Consider the following 24,101-nt stretch of genomic DNA (forward strand, 5'->3'; position numbering starts at 1 on the left):
AGCAAAACTTATGACAGAATTTTCCTATGGGCTTTGAGACCCTCAGCATCCTAACCCAGTGGGGGTCTGGAGCCTGCATTTGTTGAGAGCTAAACCAGGAGTGGTAATTTCCTGGAAAATGCCTTCTCATTGCTTTCCTATGTGTTGTCTGCTCTGTTAAACTTAGTGGATAGGTTCCCAGTGCTCCTAGCACAACACAGCTATAGAATGTCAGCAGCATCAAGAGACATGGACACTGCTGAGACAGGCCTGAGACTGAAAGTAAAAATCCAAAGTGGCAAGCAGGTAAATCCCTTAAGTTGGACAGGAAAGCCTCCTCTCTGTCCTCTTCACTATTAAGAAATTAACTATTTGAGAAAGCTGTGCACTAACATCACTAAAGTTTACAAAGGTGAAAATTCATGGCTAATCTGCCTATCCTTGTAGATTGACTGAGGAATGCTCAGAAAAGTGGTATTTTATCATTTCACAGAATTTAAAGACTCTTCTACTGAAGTCACAACAAAAAAGCAGGAGAATTTTGATAGAAATGCTGCTCCAATATTTTTTCCCTGGAGTAATGCGAAGTGAAAGTGTAAACAACTGCGAAACACTCAGAATGTCCCGACGACACATTCTTGACATTTGTTGGAAGAAATTGAAAAAAAATTAGGAAGCGCTAATAGACTTCACGCTTGTATTTTGCTGAGCTCCGAATTTAGCTTTGATGCTCAAAACTTTAACTGAACTCAGGCAAAATAAAATGTCTTGCTAAGGATTTTCTTACAGCCTTGATAAACACTAATCTGGTTGAGATTTATTTGGATAAGAAAATAAGTTAGCAGATCTGAGGAAAAGAAGATTAACTCCTCAGATACCAACTCTTTGGTTTAGATTTGCAGCTGCAAATGTGGATTAATTCCAAATGGTTGATGATGGGTTTTCGACAGGCTCAAATTGAAATGTGCTGTTTGCATTCAGTTTTCTGAAATCAGATTTGGCCAGCTGCAGCGTACACGTGAGAAGTGGAATAAAACGTTGCATACAAGTGATATTTTGTTAGAAGGAATAGTAGCAGGGCAAAAATTCTATTAGCCTTTGAAAAAATGCAGAATATGCATGTACATGGCTTAAGGAAAGAGAGCAGCCAAGTATACGATCACTTGTTTGGTGGTGAGTAAAATGAAGGTACTGCACAAGGTGCTACAGGAAAAGCACCTCGATGTAACGCTATTGCACCACATCAAAATGTCAGAATTGTAACACATCGGAAAGAAGCCCTGACTCTGCCTTGTTGCACATCCCTCCATCCTTAACACAGGTTACTGTGCCTTCAGTACCAAGATTCATCAATTTTTAATTCCCCCCCCAAAAAAACACCTCTATTTCTCCACTTCTCACAATTCCATTAGGAAAGCCTACCAAATAAACCCGTTTGATGAAGCCTTTGGACATCCTACCTTTTATCTCTTCCCATGGCTTTGCAAGTTAACTGTGATTGCACCACTTAGCATTTCCTTGAGACATTTTTCAAAGTTAAAGAGCCTATCTAAATTCAGGACCCCGGTGATACTAATGATGTGCTGTGCTTATGCTGTTTCCTTTCAACATATGACACAATCGTATATTTGACTCTCTAATGTGATCATTGCCAGCTTGGTGTGCCAGGCCATATGGATATGGTTTACTGGCATCCTGTCAGGTGCAGCCACTGGTTGATGATCACTCGAGCATGCCTTTTTTCATGAAGCAGCTTTAATGTGTTTTGATTGTTTATTGGAAAGCGTCAAGAATTCACATCTGTTATTCATGACAGCAGGTCAGCCACTCATACTACCTCTGGACAGAGGAGACACCCCATTTACCCATGCACACTGTTAAGATCAGTTTGCAGGTGTATACAGACAATTCTTTGCACAGCCTGGCACTCTTTGTTGATCCTCCTTTTTCAAATATCCTGAAGAGGAGGATTGCCAGTGATTGCCAACAACCCCTTGTTGTCAGTAATGGTCCAGGCAGAAGAGGTGGTAGGGGGGATTTATAATTTATCAATTGGCACTAAGGCTTTTGAGAACCCAATGATCAGCAAGAAAAAATTAAATGGGCACTATTTCTGTTTCCTTATCCTGACTTTTCATCTAGTCACAACTGCGTCAGAATCATTCTATCCAAAAGTAGTCTTTTGACATCTAGCATTCTGAAATCCAAAACATTAAGAAATAGCATGCAGGAAGTCCCTTCCAACAACTATTATTTGAATGAAGCAACTTTTTGATCAGAAAAGCATTTCTAAAACTGTTAGCTCTCAACCCCAGGGAACTACAGCCCAGTTTACAGTGAGGGAGTCTCCCTTTCTCCTCCTCAGTATTGGTTTATTGCAGTCAGAATAGCACCCTCCACAACTGGACACTGTGAATGTTTCTGTATTGAATATATTGGGTCCAAACATCTCAGCCCCTTTGGCACACTCCAATCAATTCTATCAGGAGTGGCTTAAAATGACTAGAAATGAGTGTGCTCCTTGGATATTATAAATCTTGTGACCTTATAGGATTCCTGTCAGTTTTGTGAAGGTAAACAATTCCTCACAAGGCTAGCTACATAAAAGATAGTTGAGCTGGAGACACAAAAATAAATGTAAATTATTTGACCTACGGTTTTTAGGTAAGCAGCTCATCAGCAGTAGAATTCTTGCTAACTGGTCATTAATGTTTTATGATCTTTCAATATTTCAGGGGCAACCATCAACTCTCAGCATGTTGGATTTACTGAATGTGGCTCGTGACATTGCTCGCGGTTGTCAGTATCTGGAGGAGAATCACTTTATCCACCGGTAAGGAGTCACAATCTTAGCAAGTGGCATGTTTGGAGAATATCAAATGGTACACCTTTTTTAATGATCTCGATTGTTGAATTTGTGTTTTTTTAAAACAAGGCATGATATTGTTTATATTTATTGGCACTACTGCTTTAAGCGGGTCAAACAAAAATACAAGAAATTATTAGAATTTACCACATTCCACTTTCACCTCATGATAAAATCAGTCAAGGATGGTTCAGATGAAAATCTCTAATAGATGTAATAAATGGATGTGGTTGCACTATTTCATATTATTGCAGTCACATGTTTATTTTTACAATGGTTTGGTTATTGCTAAAACAGGATGAAACAAACAATGATTACTGAAAAGTTAGCTTTAACAAATTAGAAATTACCTCAATCTGATGAAAAAGTTGCTTTGAGAAAAAGTCTATTTTCCTGATAACATTTGTCAATCTCCAAAGCCATGCAGGATTGTTGTCAATTTGTAACATCAGCAGTTCATGAAAGTCATTTGGGCTGCTTGGAAGTTCATGGTGCAGATAAACTTACATCAGCTCTGCTGTGTGTAAGCTAAATCAAATCAGATAGTAACAAGCTTAAAACCAAAAATAGACAGCCTCAAACCTTTCACGTGCAGCGAACTATAGGTACATTTGCACTTCTAATAGTTTAAAGGAAGGCATATTTTAGTGTCACTCAACTGGTAATACAGAACCCTGAACTAATTTTCTGGGGACATTGGCTCAAATGGTGAAATTTGATTTCGATAAAAACCTGGAATTTAAAAATAATGCCAGCTTAATGGGGATTGTGTTAGCACTGTCAATTATAATAAAAAATCAATCTGGTTCACTAACATCCTTTAGGGAAGGAAATTTGACATCCTCACCTTATCTGACCTACATGTGACTCCAGACCCACAGCAATGTGGTTGACTCTTAATTGGGCAATTAATAATCAGCAATAGATGATAGGTAAGCCACTAATGCCATGAAAAACGATAAAGCAATTCTGAATAACTAATTCTGCATGTTGACACATAAAGCTATACTTTACACACATTTCTTCCCAAAAGGGGCCTGCTCCTAATTCATAAGTATATGTACAGCCTTATATAGATGAGAAATTGGATAACTACTATCAAACTGTAGCAGCCGCAATCATACAGCATTTAATCCGTTTGTAATTCTTGTCCCTTTGATGAGAGTATGCAAGAAAAATGTTTTCAAACCTGAGGTTGACAGGTAGTAAAGGCAGAAAGAGAAATCCATAACAGTGAAATATCACACATCCTCTTGTACAGTAAACAGTTATCCAATTCAAATATTAATTTACATGAACTTGTCTTTATCACTTCCTACTATAAGACCACTAGTCATGTTTCTCATCCTGTGTGGGCCCTCGGTGTGGCTTCATTCACTGTGTGAATGCTGATTCTAATCTCTTACAGTATCCTAGAACCTGATCCTCTTCCTCATAAGTTTCTAACATCACAATCCATTATATCAGACCTCTCCCCAAGACAGTCAGTGATCTGCTCCTGTCCCCAGTGTGTTCCAGATGTTGCTCCTTTCTGGAAAGGACCACCTGAGTCAATTCCCTTTCCAAGTGAGTCCCAAGTACTGTCCCCCTTTGCAGATGAATCCCTGAATCTACTCCCCTTATCCATCTTGCTACTCCTCTCACTGAATCAGTTCTTAGAACATAGAAAATACAGCACAGAACAGACCCTTTGGCCCTCGATGTTGTGCCGATCTCTGAACTATTCTCAGCTCATCCCCCACCACTATCCCATAATCGTCCATGTGCTTATCTAAGGATTGTTTAAATCTCCCTAATGTGGCTGAGTTGGCTACATTAGCAGGTAGGGCATTCCACGCCCTTACCACTGTCTGCGTAAAGAACTTGCCTCTGACATCTGTCTTAAATCTATCACCCCTCAATTTGTAGTTATGCCCTCTCGTACAAGCTGACGTCATCATCCTAGGAAAAAGTCTTTCACTGTCTACCCTATCTAATCCTCTGATCACCTTGTATGTTTCTATCAAATTCCCCCTTAACCGTCTTCTTTCCAATGAGAACAGACCCAAGTCTCTCAGCCTTTCCTCATAAGACCTTCCCTCCAGACCAGGCAACATCCTGGTATATCTCCTCTGCTGCTTTTCCAATGCTTCCACATCCTTCCTGTAATGGGGGCGACCAGAGCTGTACACAATATTCCAAGTCTGGCCACACCAGCATTCATGTTATTCTTATCCTTGAATGAGTCTCTGAATCTGCTTCTCTCCCTGAGTCAGTTCTTAATATTGCTGCTCTCTTTCGGTAAATTCCTGAGGCTACGTTTCTCTGTGAGTCAGTTCCTTGAGTTGTCCTTGATGCACATTTAATCCTTGAACCTCCCAATTGCTTCACGTTATCTAGAAGAGAGATGGCATTACATGGTGATGCCTCAGCTGAAAATCCCTCCATGAATGGCAATCCCAACAATTATATTGTTGGAAGGTCAGCATAGCTCAAGTGCTTAAATTCTGGACTGAAACTTAAAGTGTTGACTCAGGTGAGATTTTTGCTAAATCAGACATACTGATAGAGCTTGGCATCATTCCAATTCAACCTCCTACAGTGCATTTTGATTTGCTGTCTAAGGTGAAAACATGCAAATATTTCATTACAACACAGGCATCTGCCAAAATTGACTAATACACTGATACCATACAATTTGATCCCAAGCCAGTTTTCTTTCTTGACTTTGGCTTACTTTATTGATCGAATTTTTTTAATCTTGTTTGAGTACATAATATATACATGCTGTAATGTAAAGAATTGTGAAAAGTGAGATATTTCCAGGAATATAAATGCTGAGAAGTGTCCAGTTCCAATTCACCACTACAGTGGCAAGGCATTCATTTTGAAGATCAAAGGAATGACATGACTAAAGGTCAGATCTGTCAGATTAATATTATAATATTATACCCAGTTAGACAATAATAGGATGGACTTTGCATGATCCTGACATCATTTATACTTTAAGAAACAATTTACATTTGCTCCACTCTGACACCTTTCACTCAGGTATACTCAGACAATCTGTGGCTGACATTTTAATTGAGCCTTCAAGTAGAAATCTGAGATCTAAAACCCTCTCTCCATCCTTGGTCTAATTCTTCAACATTGTCATTTTGTGTTAGCATTCGTGAGTGAATTAAATTTATATTTTCACTCTATCAATTATGTTACAATGAAGGCACTGACTGCTGTATAATTAAATATACAAATCTATGTTTACATTTTAATCTATACTGACCCAGAGGATCTCAACCAGGATACCAATTTGATCATTGATCTTAGCATCCTTTAACAATTAAAATATCATTCAAGACTCCTGCAATAAATTAGAATCTAGTGATCCCTACTGAAAGTGAATTTGTGGGTATCAGCTGAGTGTGGGCTCAAGCTTAACCCTATTCCTCTCAAACATCACTTAGAAGCACTCAGTATGAAGAATCTTGTTTGATGTATTTTAGCAGTGCAGGCAATTGTTGTGACAGTGGAACTCTACTCCAACATTAGTCAGCTGTTCTGGAATGGATGTGAGTAGGTGTATGATGATTGGGGGAGAGATCGTTTACCTTTCTTTGTTCTCTTTGTTAACAGCGATATAGCTGCAAGAAATTGCCTTCTCACTTTCAAAGGTACGGGAAGAGTGGCTAAGATTGGAGATTTTGGAATGGCTCGTGATATATACAGGTAAATGAAAAAAATATAGTATTTTACTTTTTTTCTTTATTCTGCTTTGTGAAGTTCACCAGTAAGGCCAGCAAAATTATCTTAGAACTGATTGAGTTGCTCAGCCATTTCAGAGGGCAGTTAATAATGGCCGCATTGCTATCATTATTTTTAGTAATCAGTAAATAATTGAAACTACGACCCAGTTTGAGCTGTAGAGTTGACTGTACACAGATAACCTTTGGTAGCAAGAGTTCAATCTGTTTCCTCTTATTCCACAAAGAAAAAATAGTCAGTTTTTAAAAATCTGAATATCATGGGAAATGAGCTTCAGTAATACTAGGCCGTTATCGATTTCAAATAAAGGAAGTGAAGATATGTGTTATTATTGCTGCCATTGTTCTGATTATTTAAAAAATCTAAGAGAGGAACAGTTTATGGAAGTCAATTTTCTGAGCTATTGCATGTGGTGTCAGGCCTGACCATAGTTTCCAAGTAAAGCTGTGTCGAAAGAAATAAATTAGTTGGCCTCGATGCACAGACTGACAATTATGTCTTATATTCTTGTTTTTATATATCATCGCAATTAAAAATAGCAAAATGTGTTCATCTCGGAAATAAGGAAATAGAGTTGGTTGCAGCAGAGGATTCTCATCACAAATTGAGAAGTTGGGAGACACATTACTGATACACAACAATACTGCCACTGACAGGAGAGGCTGATTATCACATGATACGTTTATGTAGGAGTTTTCTATGATACTTTGAACAACAAAAGTAGTCAAAAACTGATTTCAAATGTCACTGAAGGAACAATGGAATAAATTTAATGATACTCCCAGGAGCAGGAAATGAGGCACTTAATTGTGTGGGAGCTGAAGTGTCAACTTCTCAGCTGTGGATAAAAATTGGGAAGGTCGTCAATAGCAAATTAAAGACAAGTGTCGATAAGCTCTTTGTAATGCATCAACATGTCACGTTCAGCCATTAAAACACATGCTCACCAAATTAAATTGATTCCCTTGATACAGACATGACGTGCCAAAGGGCCTTTTCTGTACTGTGTGATTCTTTGGGTCTGTGATTGACTTGAGATTAGCTTGGCAGCAAATGGGAAAGATGTTCTCTAGATTCATGACTGGTTAATGGTGTGGTGCGGAGAGGAAGGCAGTTTTCCTGATGGATTTGGACAGAACACAAGCTGCCAGAGAGAAGAACTGATGCACTCTTGATGAAGGGCTTTTTCCAAAACATCAACTTTTCTGCTCCTCAGATGCTGCCTAACCTGCTGTGTTTTTCCAGCACCACTTTAACCTTGACTCTAATCTCCAGCATCTGCAGTACCCACCACCGCATTGAACACTGCTATCATGTCTCACCTTTTAGTGTAGACCAAAAGGAAATAAAGGAGGTGGATATGTTAATGTACGGTGATATGCTATTATCAGTGTCACACCTGCAGCATTTGTTGGCAACCATGTGGCAAAGACACTACATGTGCTCCAATTAAGTGGCCATTCTTGAAGACTAAGGCAAGAAGTTCTTAGGTCAAGGCAGACTGAGGCTTGGCCATACTCATTCGAGTTGTTGAGTTGATCAGAGTAAGGAGTTCATATCATTGCAGTTTGGGAATTGGACCACGGCCTGTTCTGCAGGTCCAGTGCAACCAGGAGAGAAATTAGAGGCAAGTTAGTCATGGAACTGTACAGAGATCAATGAGGGTTATGGTTATTCTTCAGTCGGAATTGCCTTTCCATGTCAGTTAGGCCACGGTCTATCCAGGGAATCTGTTCATTGAAAGTCAAATAGGGGGTCATTAGGGTACAGTGCTGTGGTGGGAAACTGGGAAAATTAACTTTGGAGATTGAAGGTAGCATGCTGGGATGCAGAGGGGACAATAATTGTGAAGTGAGGGACAACTCAACCTGTATGAGAGGGGAGATGATGACAGAGCATGGGAGGGCAAGGGGTACTGTGGGAGGGAGATCATTGATGGCCTCCACGGCCCTGACTTCGTTGGGGCCTCAGGGCATAGCTATCTTTGTTATAACTAAGTTATTTGTTTGTGGCTTGAGAGGGTAACTTGGGGAGGATAGCAGTTAAATAAAAGATTTGGGTGGGAACATGAGAAAGATCAAAGCTGATCAGTTTGACAGGGACAGCAATGCAGAAAATAACATGGCAGTTTGGTGAGGGGAACACCTAGAAGAGAGGCTGAGCAACTTGCCCCATGAAATGTTACCTATGTTTCATTCCATCCTTAATCCTGGGCGCAGTAACTAAAGCAATTGAATGTGGGTCCATGCCAATACCCAACAGATACTGCCAGTACTACACTTGGGTCTACGTAGCAGTTGCCAGCCTATCCATGGTGAAAGCTAGAGGAATGCATGTCAGAGGCAGCACCATCGTGGTTAGCATTGATGGGCACCTGATGCGGCTGATGCCTGCAGGTGCCGAGAGAGAATGAGTTGAAATTAATTGGTAGGAGTTTGGGCACATTAAGGATATATTTGCAGTGATGATAATGGGAAAGCAGCATGACACTGAGAAAGTCAGAAATCCGTAGAGTCATACAGCACAGCAACAGCCCCTTAGTTCCAACCAGTCCATGCCGAACTTAATCCCAAACTAAACTAATCCCACCTGCCTGCACTTGGCCCATATCCCTCCACACATTTCTTATTCAGGTACTTATCTAAATGTCTTTTAAACATTGTGACTGTAAAAGCAAGAAAACACATGCAACATGGTCTTATGCCCCAATGAAAACCACCCAGTGGCTCGGACCTGAAGTGCTTCAAGAGGATGGTCATGGCCCACATTAACTCTATCCTCCCAGCCTGCCTCGAGCCCTTGCTGTTTGCCTCCTGATGAAACATGTCCACAGCAGAAGCCATTTCCCTCACCCTACATTCATCCCTGGAACATCTGGATAATAAAAATACCCATGTCAGGCTCCTACTTATCGACTACAGCTCTGCCTTCAATACTTTAATCCCAACCAAACTAATCTCAAAGCTCTGAGACCTAGGTCTCAGCTCCAACCTCTGCAACCGGATCCTCAGCTTCCCGACCCACAGATCACAATCAGTGAGGATGGACAACAGAACATCCCCCACAATAATCCTCAATACTGCAGCCCCGCAAGGATGTATTCTCAGCCCCTTGATAATTTCTGATAAAGGGCTTTGGCCCAAAATGTCAGTTCTCCTGCTCCTTGGATGCTACCTGACCTGCTGTGCTTTTCCAGCACTACTCTAATGTTGCCCCTAATGCACTCCCTGTACACTCACAACCTTGTTGCTAAATTTTGTATGAATACCATCTACAAGTTTGTTGACGTATTAAAATAATGATGAGTCAGAATATGGGAAGGAAATAGAATGCTTGGTGTCATGGTGCAATGATAACAATCTCAATCTCAATGTCGGTAAAACAAAAGAACTGGTCTTTGACTTTAGGAAGAAAGGACAAGGGCATATCCCCATCTCCATCAATGCAGCTGAGATGGAGAGGGTTGAGAGTGTCAAGTTCCCAAGAGTAACAATAACCAGCAATTTGTCCTGGATCTCTCATGTAGCTGTGATGGTCAAGAAGGCACAACAATGCCTCGTCTTCCTCAGGAAGCTAAGGAAATTTGGCATGTCCATAAGGAGCCCCAGCAACTTTTACAGACACCCCATAGAAAGCATTCTATCCAGGTGCATCACGGCCTGGTACAGTAACTGCTCTGCCTAGGACCATAAGAAACTACAGAAAATTGTGAACGCAGCCCAGTCCATCTCCCATCCATTGACTCCATCTACACTTCTTGTACCATGGATTCCTCCCACCCCAGCAGAAAATACAGAAGCTTAAACACACTTACCCACAGGTTTGAGAACAGCTTCTTCCCTGCTGTTACTAGACTGTTGAATGGACCTCTCTAATTTCAAATCCAATGTTGATCTTGCTTTGTACACCTCCTGTGCAGCTGTAACCTTGTATTCCTCAATCTGTCTAAGCACCCTGTGAGTTATCTGTCCTAATTCATAGAATCCTTATAATGTGTAAGCATTCAGCCCATCGAAAAGGGCTGAAAAGGGTCCCATCTAGACCCATTTCTCCACCACCACCATTCTATCACTTTAACCCTGCATTTCCCAAAACCAATCCACCTAACCTGCACATCTTTGTGACTATGGGAGGAAACCAAAGCATCCAGAGGAAACCCATGCAGACACGGGGAGAATATACAAACTCCACACAGACAGACACCCAAGGCTGGTATCGAACCATGTCCCTGGTGCTGTGAGGCAGCAGTGCTAACCACTGAGCCACTGGACCATCCTTGCATACTATAATCTCTGTACACTGGTCACAAAACAAACCTTTTCACTGTACTTAGGTGCATGTGACAACAATAAATCAAACCAAAGTCCACCACATCCTCTAAAAGTCCCTTCCAAACGCAAACCACTGTCTGTATAAAAAATTTTCCCCATGTCTTCTTTAAACCTTTTTCCTCTCACCTTAAAAATATGATCCTTAGCTTGAAATCCCCCGCCAATGAATTTACTTGCCACAGTTTGGAGGTCTTAGGCGTCACCATATGAATGGTCACAGTCATCTCCTGCTAAGACAAGGAGACAAGTCCGTGGTGGTGGTGTGGGGGTTGATGGGATGACTTTTGGCCACCTGATCATCTTCCTTGATCCTCTCCAGCCTATTCTGGGTTGTTTTCTCTTGGAATGAGACAATTGAGTGTGATCAACGTGGACAGCACAGCTTTTTGTGCAGGTGTGGGAAAGAAGGGGAGGTGTGCCAAGTGAGTGAGTGACTGAGGCGCGGAGGGAATGTGGGGGTTCATAGTCTGGGAGACCGAGGTGGATATCAGTGAATGAGTGATGATGTTACAAGTAACAGTAAGAGTGATAGAGCATGAGCCTCAGTGTGAAGTAAATGCACAGTAGAATTAGAATAAGTGTAAGGTAGCAGAGGGAAGATGCTTGTCTTTTCAAAGTTTGGAGATGCCAGTGTTGGAGTAAAAAATGAGGTCTGCAGATGCTGGAGATCACAGCTGCAAATGTGTTGCTGGTCAAAGCACAGCAGGTTAGGCAGCATCTCAGGAATAGAGAATTCGACGTTTCGAGCATAAGCCCTTCATCAGGATGAAGGGCTTATGCTCGAAACGTCGAATTCTCTATTCCTGAGATGCTGCCTAACCTGCTGTGCTTTGACCAGCAACACATTTGCAGATGCCAGTGTTGGACTGGGGTGTACAAAGTTAAAAATCACACAACACCAGGTTATAGTCCAACAGGTTTAATTGGAAGCACACTAGCTTTCGGAGCGATGCTCTTCACACAATCACCTGATGAAGGGGCGTCGCTCTGAAAGCTAGTGTGCTTCCAATTAAACCTGTTGGACTATAACTTGGTGTTGTGTGATTTTTAACTTTGTCTTTTCAAAGATGGAGTTGAAAAGCTCTTTGACCTGCACTGCTGGGTGATCCTCTGGACTGTGGACCACGCATTGACACTGGTGACCACCAGACCAGACTGGTAGGGAATGGTGCTGTGGTCTCTGCTAGCAGCCTATAGGAAAGTGGACGGCCCACTTCTCCACTAACCTGTCGAACAGGACCTCCAGACCCCTACCAGAACATTGTGATACCACCTTGTCTCTGTCAACCATCTCCATGGCAATCCTTATCATAATGCAACTGCAAGAGACCATTCCTGTTTTGTAGCAGTTATCCTGATGTACAGTTTAAATGTGGCAGTGGGAGCAGAAATTCCAGGGGAATGCGAACTCCCATTGCTGGTGAGTGCCAACAGAGGCATGGGACTTACATAGTGAAGTGAGCTGCACAGAATAGCATAAGAAAACCTGCTCAACTCACACAGAGTGAAACACTCTATGAAACTCCCTAAAATTGCAACTCTAGCCTATAGTATACTCTCGCACGGAATATCGTCTCGCAAAGAAATCAAAGGTTGACAGATGTAGGTGGTGTCATTATCACAGATCATAATGGGTGTTTTGAAAGAGGGCTGATATAGCTAAAGTGGCTGGAGATGTAAATCCAGTGGCTGCCTGGAAAAGAACTCTGGAAAGTCACACCTGCAGGTGTCAAAGAATTTCAAAGAGAGAAAATGCTTGACAAATTGAACTGTAATCCTGCGAGTATCTCAGAGTGGAAACAAGCAATCTAGATGTGAGCCATATTTGCATTTTCCCCATTCCAAACAAACAAGCTTCAAACCTGGTCTCTGTGTGTTAGTGGCCTGATCTCCTAAACTGTGAATTAGTGTCCTGTGAGGATCACAGCTTTGAGAACAGCTATTAAACACCCCTACAACAGGTTCAAAGAATGACTGTCAGTCTGAGTGCTGCCAGGCACCATTGAAAGGAATCAAGACAAAAAAATCCCACTCAGCCTGCAAAGCCAAGAACCTTGTTCAACTGATAAACTCCCAACATCAACAATATCAGCAAATGATGCTGTAACAGCTGCCATGTTTGACTGTATATTCTTCACGAAAGACTAGGTCTGGTGCATATAATTTTTGACATTCACCTTTTGGCTGGATTAACCTCTCTTTTCTGATCTGTGTGCATGTGTAACGTTTTTGTTTCACTTAGCATTTAACAGCTCATCCCAGCGAGAGAGTGGTGTGTTTATGGAATGTGCTGCCACAGGATGTGGTGGAGCCTGCTACAATTACATCATTTAGAAGGCATCGGGATGGATATATGAATAGGAAGGGTTTAGAGGAATGTGGGCCAAGTGCTGGCAGTTTGGGCTTGATCAGTTTCGGATATCTGGTCGGGATGGACGAGTTGGACCAAAGGGTCTGTGTCTGCGCTGTACAATTGTCTCTGTGACAACTAAACTCTTTGATAACTCCTTTAAAATGCAAGTTTGTTTTGTCTAGGAGAATGTAGTCCACACGGGAGGGAATCACTTATAAATTAACCTTGTTGTAACTAATCATAGGAGTGGGTGAAAATGGATTGATGTATATCAATAAATAATTGAAATAATCTAAGAAAGTGAGAATTGGTGATGCAGGAATTACAACAGTTTCTGTTGTATTGCAGTGAAGTATATTTGCTAATTTTGACAAAAGGTTTCACACTTTATTTAGCTGATATTAGTGAATGAAGGAAGTTATAGCCTTACATCATTAATTTTAACTCAATCATTTTGTCGATTTTTGGGCAATTGATTATGTGAACAGAATAATTTATCACTGTTTTATTCTTTTAACCTTTTAAGTTCACTTTTAAAGGTTGTGCAAATTAAATTTTCAATCTAACATTAAACCATTACGTTCCTTTTGGGACAATGGCTTACTATTTCATATAGCCAGTGAATGCAGCAGTTAATTATCCATTTTAAAAAACTATCCATGACAGACATTTTATACGTCCAGACTTCAAGATCATCCTGTGGGATCCTGGTCCACAATGTCAATGATTATTTGAAATTCCTCTGTCTGCTCTCCCAACAGAGGTACTAACCCACCAAATAGCTACATTGACATCTTCATTGTTGTCTGGAAATGAAATGCCTAAACCAGAACATCTTGTGCTTCCAGTAGAGTAACTATTGTGTGTACAAATTGCAAAAATATTTATGAAAGCTTCTTTTGTTCTGGGAAAGAACAGCTGTATCATATTTTTGTCAGCATTCTATCTACATAAGTGACGTATTAATATCTATTAATGTGGCATTTCCTTTTAGATCTGCAAGTTACTCAAAGCTGTTGTGGTTCTGTTCGCTGAGCTGGGAGTTTTTGTTGCAAACGTTTCGTCCCCTTTCTAGGTGACATTCTCAGTGCTTGGGAGCCTCCTGTGAAGCGCTTCTGTGCTGATTCCTCCGGCATTATGCCGGAATCAGCACAGAAGCGCTGAGGATGTCACCTAGAAAGGGGACGAAACATTTGCAACAAAAACTCCCAGCTCGGCGAACAGAATTACAACAACGAGCACCCGAGCTACAAATCTTCTCATAAACTTTGAATTACTCAAAGCTTGCAGCATTATATGTAAAGCAAGGCTTAAATATCAATCCAAATAGCCATATTATGCTATGATGCATGAAACATATTCAGTTTTTGCCTGCAAAGTACAGCTGATTAACAGTAATATATGAAACTGTTTGAATTTACTTTAAAGACTGAGAAAAAGCAGAGGTAACTTCATCTACTGGCTGGTTTGCTGAACTACCATTTTACTGTCATAATGTTCAACACTTCCTTTAACATCTATCACACAGAAGGATCATATTTGTTTGTGTTTGATTCCACAGGGCTAGTTATTACAGAAAGGGTGGTCGTGCCATGCTCCCAGTGAAATGGATGCCACCAGAGGCCTTCATGGAAGGAATATTTACTTCAAAAACAGATACTTGGTATGTGTGTTTGAGCGCATGTTTCCTGAAAAAAAAGAATAAAAGGAAAGGTTAAGGTAACAACTGAATTAACTTACCTCAGGTTAGCAACTTTAACAAGCTTTACTGTGCTGACAGCTTAATCACAGACCCACAACTGACAAAGGAAAAAGAAAGATTTTCCAATAGTTTCTACAGAGTAGCAGTCCGTTGTAAGCACTGTCCTTTCACCATGCCCATTATATGAAATGCATCACATGAATTTCAGCAATCTCTACCCATTCCTAGAAAGCAAGCGCACTACAGCTCACACTAATTTGGGTCTCAGTTGGTAATCTCAGTCAACCACAATAAACTACTTTAAAATAGCGCCTTTAGTTCAAAGAACTGTCCCAATGTACTTCACAGGTACATGAAGGGAACAGGTGCTGAGCTGAAGGGAGAAGGGTGTCCAAGAGAGGCAAGTATGCAGTGGTTTTAAAAGGAAGGAATTGCAGAGAGTGGGACCAAGACAACTGAAGTAATGACTATGGAATATTGGGCGAAAGAAAAGGGAATGCACAAGAGGATAGAATCTTCAGAATTGAGTGTTGTGGAACTGTTTCTAGCTCGTGTAGGGTAAAGAGGTACGATGAACTAGGGTCAGGAGGGGTTGAAACTCAAAGAAAACAGTTGAGTAAAGTACAAAGGAAGCAAAACAATGGAGGCCCTAGAGGAGGATAGAAAATGCAGGGGGAGCTCAAGAAAGCAATTAGTGTGAGCAAAGAGGTGATATCAGAAAACAGGGGCAGGCAAGGTTATGGAGAATCCCAAAATATTCTTCAAGTATATCAAGCGAAAGAGAATAGCAAGTGATAGAGTAGGGCCGATTAGTGATCAAGGGGCAATCGGTGCTTTAAACTGGATGATATTGGTAGAGTGTTAAAGACCACTTCACATCTTCACTTCACTTTACTCTGGAGATGGAGGATGTAAGTACAGAATTCGAGGATATGGACAGTGAAGCTCTCGAGCAGATTGATGTGATAAGCAAGGAGGGATGGGAGGTTTTGGTGGATTTAAAAGTGGATGAATCCCCAGGTCCAGGTGAATTGTACCCCAGGCTATTGTGTGAGATGTTGTACCCAGGCCCTGAATTAAATTAGCAAACTAACTTTGGCCATGGGGGACCTGGAGGACAGCTAATATGGTTTCACTTTACAAGACCAGGGAACTATAGACCAGTGAGGCTAACATCACTGGTCGAACAACAATTGGAAAGAATAGTGAGGGAGAAATTAATCTCCATTTCGAGAGGCAAGGTTTGATCAGGGATGGTCATGTCTAAAAAATCTGGTGGAATTTTTCAATGAGGTGACTAAGTATTTGAATGAGGCAAGGGCAGGTGATGTAGTTTGTATGGATTTTAGCAAGGCCTTTGACAAGGTCCCACATGGGAAACTGACAAAGCAACTCACGGGATTCAGGATAGCTTTGTCAGCTGGATTTGAAATTGGCTCATGGACAGGAGACAGAAGGTAGTTTTATGGGGCTGTTTGTGTGACCCAGCGTATAGTGGCATACCACAGGAATCAATGCTGGGTGCCTTATTGTTTGTGATCGTCATAAAAATGTAGATGAGAACGTGGGGGGGACAATAAATAAGTTTGTGAATGACACAAATATTGGGCAGATGGTTGCCAGTGAGGAAGAAGGTGTTAGGCTACAAGAGGATATAAATGGATTGGTCAGAAGGGCAGATCAATGGCAGATGGAATTTGTGGGCGGCACAGTGGTTAGCACTGCTGCCTCACAGCGCCAGAGACCTGGGTTCAGTTCCCGCCTCAGGCGACCAACTGTGTGGAGTTTGCACGTTCTCCCCGTGTCTGCGTGGGTTTCCTCCGGATGCTCCGGTTTCCTCCCACAGTCCAAAGATGTGCGGGTCAGGTGAATTGGCCATGCTAAATTGCCCGTAGTGTTAGGTGAAGGGATAAATGTAGGGGTATGAGTGGGTTGCGCTTCAGCGGGTCGGTGTGGACTTGTAGGGCCGAAGGGCCTGTTTCCACACTGTAAGTAATCTAATCTAATCTAAAAAAAACCCTGATAAATGTAAAGTGATGGCACTTTGGAAGAAGTTACAAGACTAGGGAGTACTCAATGACTGGCAACTCACTAGGAAGCTCAGAGAAGCAGAGATCTTGGCGTGCTTATGCACAGATCCCTGAAGGTAGCAGGCTGGGTTAAGAAGGCAGTTAAGAAGTTATTAGTCAAGTCATGAGCAGGGAAGTCATGTTGGAGCTACACAGAACTTTACTTAGGCCACAGCTGGAGTACTGTGTGCTGTTCTGGTCACCACATTATAGGAAGGATGTGAATGTACTGGAGAGTGTGCAAAGGAGATGTGCTGGGATGTTGCCTGGAATGGAGCATCCCGACAATGAAGAAAGGCTGGATAACCTCAGAGGAACAGAGAAAGTTGAGGCGAAGACTTGAGGGAGGTGTATAAATTTATGAGGGAGTTGGACAAAGTGAATAGAATGCAGCTGCTCCCCTTAGTTGAAGGGTCAATAACAAGGCAGCATCATTTTAAAGTGAAAGCATGCAGTTAGAGTGGATTTCGGGGAATTCTTCTTCACCCAGAGGTCAATATGTGTCTGGATTACACTGTCTGGGAGGCTAGTTGAAGTGGGCAAGTTCACAACCTTTAAAAAATACTTTAATGAGGATGTGAAGTGGCATAACATTCGAGGCTATGGGTCTGGTGTGGGAAAGTGGGACAAGTGTAGGAGGTAGTGTTTATTTGGTAGTACAGACTGGATGGGTCAATAGGGGTCTTCTACCCTGTCTGATTCTATGATTCTATGAAAGCTCGAAAAGACAGCTTGTGTATAGCAAAATGAAATTTCACTGCTGCAGCTGAAACCCCATTTAATGCTGATACTGGGAACTTATTCCTTCGGACTGAACATCACGATCTTACAAAGCACAAAAGTGCACCTGAAAAATTCACAGGTTCACATGAAGGGGAAACAATACGAGCAATAAAAATACATTTGATTTGAATGGAATTAGCTTTAGTCCAGGACTCCCCTCCTGCGACAGTCCCTAGTCCAGGACTCCCCTCGGTGCAACACCCCCTAGTCTAGGACTCCCCTCCTGCGACAGTCCCTAGTCTGGGACTCCGCACCCCACAACACCCCATAGTCTGGGACTCCCTTCCCCGAGACACCTCCTAGTCTGGGATCCCCTCCCTGTGACAGCCCCTAGTCTGGGACTCCCCTCCCTGAGATACCTCCTAGTCTGGGACTCCCCTCTCCGAATCATCTCCTAGTCTGGGATCCCCTCCCTGTGACAGCCCCTAGTCGGGGACTCCCCTCCCCATGACACCCCCTATCCTGGGTCTCTACTCCACGTGACACCCCCTAGTCTGGCACTCCCTTCCCCGTGACACACCCTAGTCTGGCACTCCCTTCCCCGTGACACCCCCTAGTCTGGCACTCCCTTCCCCGTGACAGCCCCTAGTCTGGGACTCCCCTCCCCATGACAGTCCATAGTCTGGGACTCCCCTCCTCGTAACACCCCCTAGTCGGGGACTCCCCCCTCCGTGACACCCCATAGTCTGGGACTCCCCTCCCCATGACACCCCCTAGTCTAGGTCTCCCCTCCACGTGACACCCCCTAGTCTGGGACACCCCTTCCCGTGACACTCCTCCGTTTGGGAATCCCCTCCTCACGATACCCCCTAGTCTGGGACTCCACTCCCTACGACAGTTCCTAGTGCGGGTCTCCCCAGCCCATGACCGTTCCTAGTCTGGGCCGCCCCTCCCGATGACACTACCAGGGCTGGCTCTGCCATCCCTGCGACACCCCCTAGTCTGACATCCCCTCCCCACGACACCCCCTAGTCTTGGACTCCCCTTCCCATGACACCCCCTAGTCTGGGACTCCCCTCCCCACAACAGCGCCATGTCTGGGACTGCCCTCCCTGTGTCACCGCTAGTCTGGGACTCCCCTTCCCATGACACCCTTAGTCTGGGACTCCCTTCCTCACAACAGCTGCCAGTCTGGGTCTACCCTATCAGTGACACCCCTTAGTCTGGGACTGCTCTCCCGGTGACACCCCCTAGTCTGGGACTGCTCTCCCGGTGACACCTCTTAGTCTGGGACACCCATCCCCACGATACCCCCTCGTCTGGGACTGCCCTCCCTGTAACACCCCCTAGTCTGGGACTCCCCTCCCCACGATACCCCCTAGTCTGGGACTCCCCTTCCCATGACACCTCCTAGTCTGGGTCTCCCTTCCTCATAACAGCCCCTAGTCTGGGACTCCCCTCCCCACGATACCCCGTGACACCCCCTAGTCTGGAATGCCCCTCCACATAATGCCCACTAGTCTGGGACTCCCCTCCCCACGACAACCCCTAGTCTGGGACTCCCTGCACCGTGACACCTCCTAGTCTGGGACTCCCCTCCCCGTGACACTCCCTAGTCTGGGACTCCCCTCCCCATGACAGTCCCTTGTCTGCGACTCCCCTCCCCATGACACCCCCGAGAATGGGACTCTCATCCCTGCGACAAACCCTAGTCTGGGACTCTCCTCTCTGCGATACCCCCTAGCCTGGGACTACCCTACCTGTGACAGCCCCTAGTCTGGGACTCTCCTCTTCACAACAGCACCCAGTCTGGGTCTCCCCTCCCAGTGAGACCCCCCTAGTCTGGGACTCCCCTCCCCATGAGAGCCCCATGTCTGGGACTGCCCTCCAGATGACACCCCCTAGTCTGGGAATCCCCACTCCGTGACATCCCACAATCTGGACTCCCCTCCCCACATTACCCCTTAGTCTGGGACTCCCCTCACCATGACACCCCCTAGTCTGGGACTCCACTCCCTGTGACACGCCCTGGTCTGGGACTCCCCTCACAACGACAGCGCCATGTCTGGGACTGCCCTCCCGGTGACACCCCCTAGTCTGGGACTCCCCTGCCTGTGACATCCCCTAGTCTGGGACTCCCCTCACCACGACAACCTTTAGTCTGGGACTATCCTCCCCATGACACCCCCCAGTATGGGATTTCCCCTCCCCACAACAGCTCCTCGTCTGGGACTCCCCTCCCCACGACAACGTCTAGAGTGGGACTCCCCTCCCCCTGACACCCCCCAGTAGGGGAATCCCCTCCCCGTGACACCCCTGCGTCTGGGACTCCCCTCCCCACGACACCTCTTAGTCTGGGACACCTATCCCCACGATACTCCCTTGTCTGGGACTCTCCTCTCCGTGACAGTCCCACATTCCGGGACTCCCCTCCCTGTGACACCCCCTAGTCTGGGACTCCCCACCCCGTGACACCCCCTAGCCTGGGACTCCCCTCCCCACGACAGCCCCTAGTTTGGGACCTCCATCCCCACGTTACCCCCATGTCTGGGACTCCCCTCTCTGTGACAGCCCCTCGTCTGGGACTCCCCTCCCCACAACAGCCCCTCGTCTGGGACTCCCCTCCCCATGACACCCCCTAGTCTGGGACTCCCTTCACCACGACAGTCCCTTGTCTGCGACTTCCCTCCCCATGACACCCCCTAGTCTGCGACTCCCTCGCCACAAAAGCCCCAATTCTGGGACTCCCCTCCCCACGATACCCCTTAGTCTGGGACTCCCCTCCCAGTGACAATCCCTAGTCTGGGACTTCCCTCACTACGATAACCCCTAGTCTGGGTCTCCCCTCCCCATGACACCCCTTAGACTGGGACTCCACTTCCCGTGAAACCCCCTAGTCTGGAACTGCCCTCCTGGTGACACCCCTTAGTCTGGGACTCCTTTCCCCATGACCCCCCCCCAGTCTGGGACTCCCCTCCCCACGACAACTCCTAGTCTGGGATTCCCCTCCCTGTGACACCCCCTAGTCTGGGACTCCCCTCCCCATGACACCCCCTAGTCTGGGACTCCTTCCCCGTGACACCCCCTAGTCTGGGACTCCCCTGCCCGTGACATCCCCTAGTCTGGGATTCCACTGCCCGTGACACCCCCTAGTCTGGGATTTCCCTCCCTATGACAGCCCCTAGTCCAGGACTCCCGTCCCCGTGACACCCCCTAGTCTGGGACTCCCCTCCCTACGACAGCCCCTAGTCTGGGACTCCCCTCCCCAGGACAACCCCATGTCCGGGACTCCCCTCCCCGTGAGACCCCCTAGCCTGGGACTCCCCTCTCCATGACACCCCCTAGTCCTGTACTCCCCTCCCCGTGACACCCCCTAGTCTGGGATTCCCATCCCCACAATACCCCCAGTCTGGGATTCACCTCCCCATGACACCCCACATTCACGGACTCCCCTCCCTGTGACACCCCCTAGTCTGGGACTCCCCGCCCTGTGATGCCTCCTAGTCTGGGACTCTCCTTCCCACGATACCCCCTAGTCTAGGACTCTACTCCCCACCACATCGCCTAGTCTGGGACCCCCATCCCCACGATACCCCCTTGTCTGGGACTCCCTTCTCCGTGACAGCCCCTTGTCTGGGACTCCCCTCCCTATTATACCCCTTAGTCTGGGACTCCCCTCTCCACGATACCCCCTAGTCTGCGACTCCCATCCCCGTGACATCCCCTAGTCTAGGACTCCCCTCCCCATGACAGCCCCTTGTCTGCAACTCCCCTCCCATTGATACCTCCGAGAATGGGACTCCACTCCCCATGACACACCCTAGTCTGGGACACCCCTCCACACAACAGCCCCTAGTCTGGGACTCACCTCCCCGTAACACCCCGTATTCTGGGATTTCCCTCCCCATGACACCCCCTAGTCGGGGTCTCCCCTCCCCACCACACCCCCAAGGCTGGGACTCCCCTCCCCACGACACCCCCTAGTCGGGATTCTCCTCCCCCTGACTTCCCCTAGTCTGGGACTCCCCTCCCCACAAATGCCCCAAGCCTGGGACTCCACTCCCCGTGACACCCTCTCGACTGGGAATTCCCTTCCCGTGACACCCCCTAGTCTGGGAGACCCCACCCACGACAGCCCCTCGTCTGTGACAACCCTCCCCATGGCAGTCCCTAGTCTGGGACTCCCTTCCCCGTGACACCCCCTGGTCTGGGACTTCCCTCCCCACGAAAGGCCCTAGAGTGGGATTCCACTCGACACGACAGCCCCGAGTGTGGGACTCCTCTCCCCATGACAACCCCTAGTCTGGGACACCCCTCCCCATGAATCCCTTAGTCTGGGACCCCCCTCCACACGACACCCCCTAGTCTGGGACTCCCCTTCCCATGACACCCCCTTCGTCTAGGACTCCCCTCCCCAAGACAGTCCCTAGTCTGGGTCTCCTCTCCCCATGACACCCCAAAGCTGGGACTCCCCTCTCCACAACAGCACCTAGTCTGTGAATCCCCTTCCCATGACACCCCCTAGTCTGGGCCTCCCCTTCCCACGACAGCCCCATGTCTGGGACTGCTATCCTGGTGGCACCCCCACGTCTGGGACACACCTCCCCGTGACACCGCCGAGTCTGGGACTCCCCTCCCCGTGACAGTCCCTTGTCTCGGTCTCCCCTCCCCATGACACCCCCAAGGCAGGGACTCCCCAACCTGCGAAACCCCCTAGTCTGGCATCCCCTCCCCACGACACCCCCTGGTCTGGGACTCCTCTGCCCACAACTGCCCCATGTCTGGGACTGCCCTCTCGATGACACCCCCTAGTCTGGGACTCCCGTTCCCCGGGACACAGCCTAGACTGGGACTCCAAGCCCCACAATACTCCCTAGTCTAGGTCTCCCTTCCACACGACACCCCCAAGGCTGGGACTCCCCTCCCCGTGACACCCACTAGTCTGGCAACCCCTCCCCACGACACCCCCTAGTCGGGGACTCCCCTCCGCATGACGCCACCCAGTCTGGGACTCCCCTCCCCACAACAACCCCTAGTCCTGGACTCCTCTCCCCGTGACACCCCCTAGTCTGGGACTCCCCTCCCCATGACACCCCCTAGTCTGGGACTCCCCTCCCCACAACTGCCCTTTGTCTGGGACTCCCCTCTCCATGACACCCCTTAGTCTTGGACTCCCTTCCACATGACACCACCCAGTCTGGGACTCCCCTCGCCAGAATACCCCCTAGTCTGGGACTCCCCTCCCCACGACACCCCCTAGTCCTGGACTCCTCTCCCCGTGACATCCCCTAGTCTGGGATTCCCGTCCCCACAATACCCCCAGTCTGGGATTCCCCTCGCCATGACACCCCGCATTCCGGGACTCCCCTCCCTGTGACACCCCCTAGTCTGGGACTCCCCGCCCTGTGATGCCCCCTAGTCTGGGACTCTCCTCCCCACGATACCCGCTAGTCTAGGACTCCACTCCCCACGACATCTCTTAGTCTGGGACCCCCATCCCCACGATATCCCCTTCTCTGGGACTCCCCTCTCTGTGACAGCCCCTTGTCTGGGACTCCCCTCTCCGTGACAGCCCCTTGTCTGGGATTCCCCTCCCCACTATACCCCGTAGTCTGGGACTCCCCTCTCCATGATACCCCCTAGTCTGTGATGTCTGGGACTCCCCTCCCCACGATAGCCCCTTATCTGCAACTCCCCTCCCCTTGACACCCCCGAGAATGGGACTCCCCTCCGCATGACACCACCTAGTCTGGGACTCCCCTCGCCACAACAGCTCCAAGTCTGAGAATCCACTCCCCATGACACCCCCTAGTCTGGGACTCCCCTGCCCGTGACACCCTCTCGACTGGGACTCCCCTCACCATGATACCCCCTTGTATGGGTCACCCATCCCCACAACAGCCCCTAGTCTGGGACTCACCTCCCCGTAACACCCCGTAGTCTGGGATTTCCCTCCCCATGACACCCCCTAGTCAGGGTCTCCGCTCCCCACGACACCCCCAAGGCTGGGACTCCCCTCCCTGCGACACCCCTTAGTCGGGGACTCTCCTCCCCCTGACACCCCCTAGTCTGGGACTTCCCTCCGCATGACACCCCCCAGTCTGGGACTCCCTTGTCCATGACACCCTCTCGACTGAGAATCCCCTTCCCATAACACCCCCTAGTCTGGGACTTCCCTCCACATGACACCACCTAGTCTGGGACTCCCCTCGCCACGACACCCCCTAGTCTGGGACTCCCCTCCCCACAACTGCCCCAACTCTGGGACTCCACGCCCCATGACACCCCCCAGTCTGGGAGACCCTATCCATGACTGCCCTTAGTCTGGGAGTCCCTC

At 46.9% G+C, this 24,101-nt stretch overlaps 1 protein-coding gene across 1 annotated transcript in view; it reads left to right on the forward strand.

The window, feature by feature from the left end:
• The window catches only part of LOC132819381 (ALK tyrosine kinase receptor-like), a 332,695-nt gene that overhangs the window by 298,963 nt on the left and 9,631 nt on the right, over positions 1-24,101 (forward strand). Inside the window, exons 15-17 of the mRNA XM_060830863.1 lie at positions 2,715-2,812; positions 6,458-6,550; positions 14,832-14,933. Coding sequence (XP_060686846.1) covers positions 2,715-2,812; positions 6,458-6,550; positions 14,832-14,933 — 293 coding nt within the window. The remainder of the gene's footprint in view (positions 1-2,714; positions 2,813-6,457; positions 6,551-14,831; positions 14,934-24,101) is intronic.

Source organism: Hemiscyllium ocellatum, chromosome 10 (genome assembly GCF_020745735.1).
Source record: "Hemiscyllium ocellatum isolate sHemOce1 chromosome 10, sHemOce1.pat.X.cur, whole genome shotgun sequence".
NCBI classification, from domain to species: Eukaryota; Metazoa; Chordata; class Chondrichthyes; order Orectolobiformes; family Hemiscylliidae; genus Hemiscyllium; species Hemiscyllium ocellatum.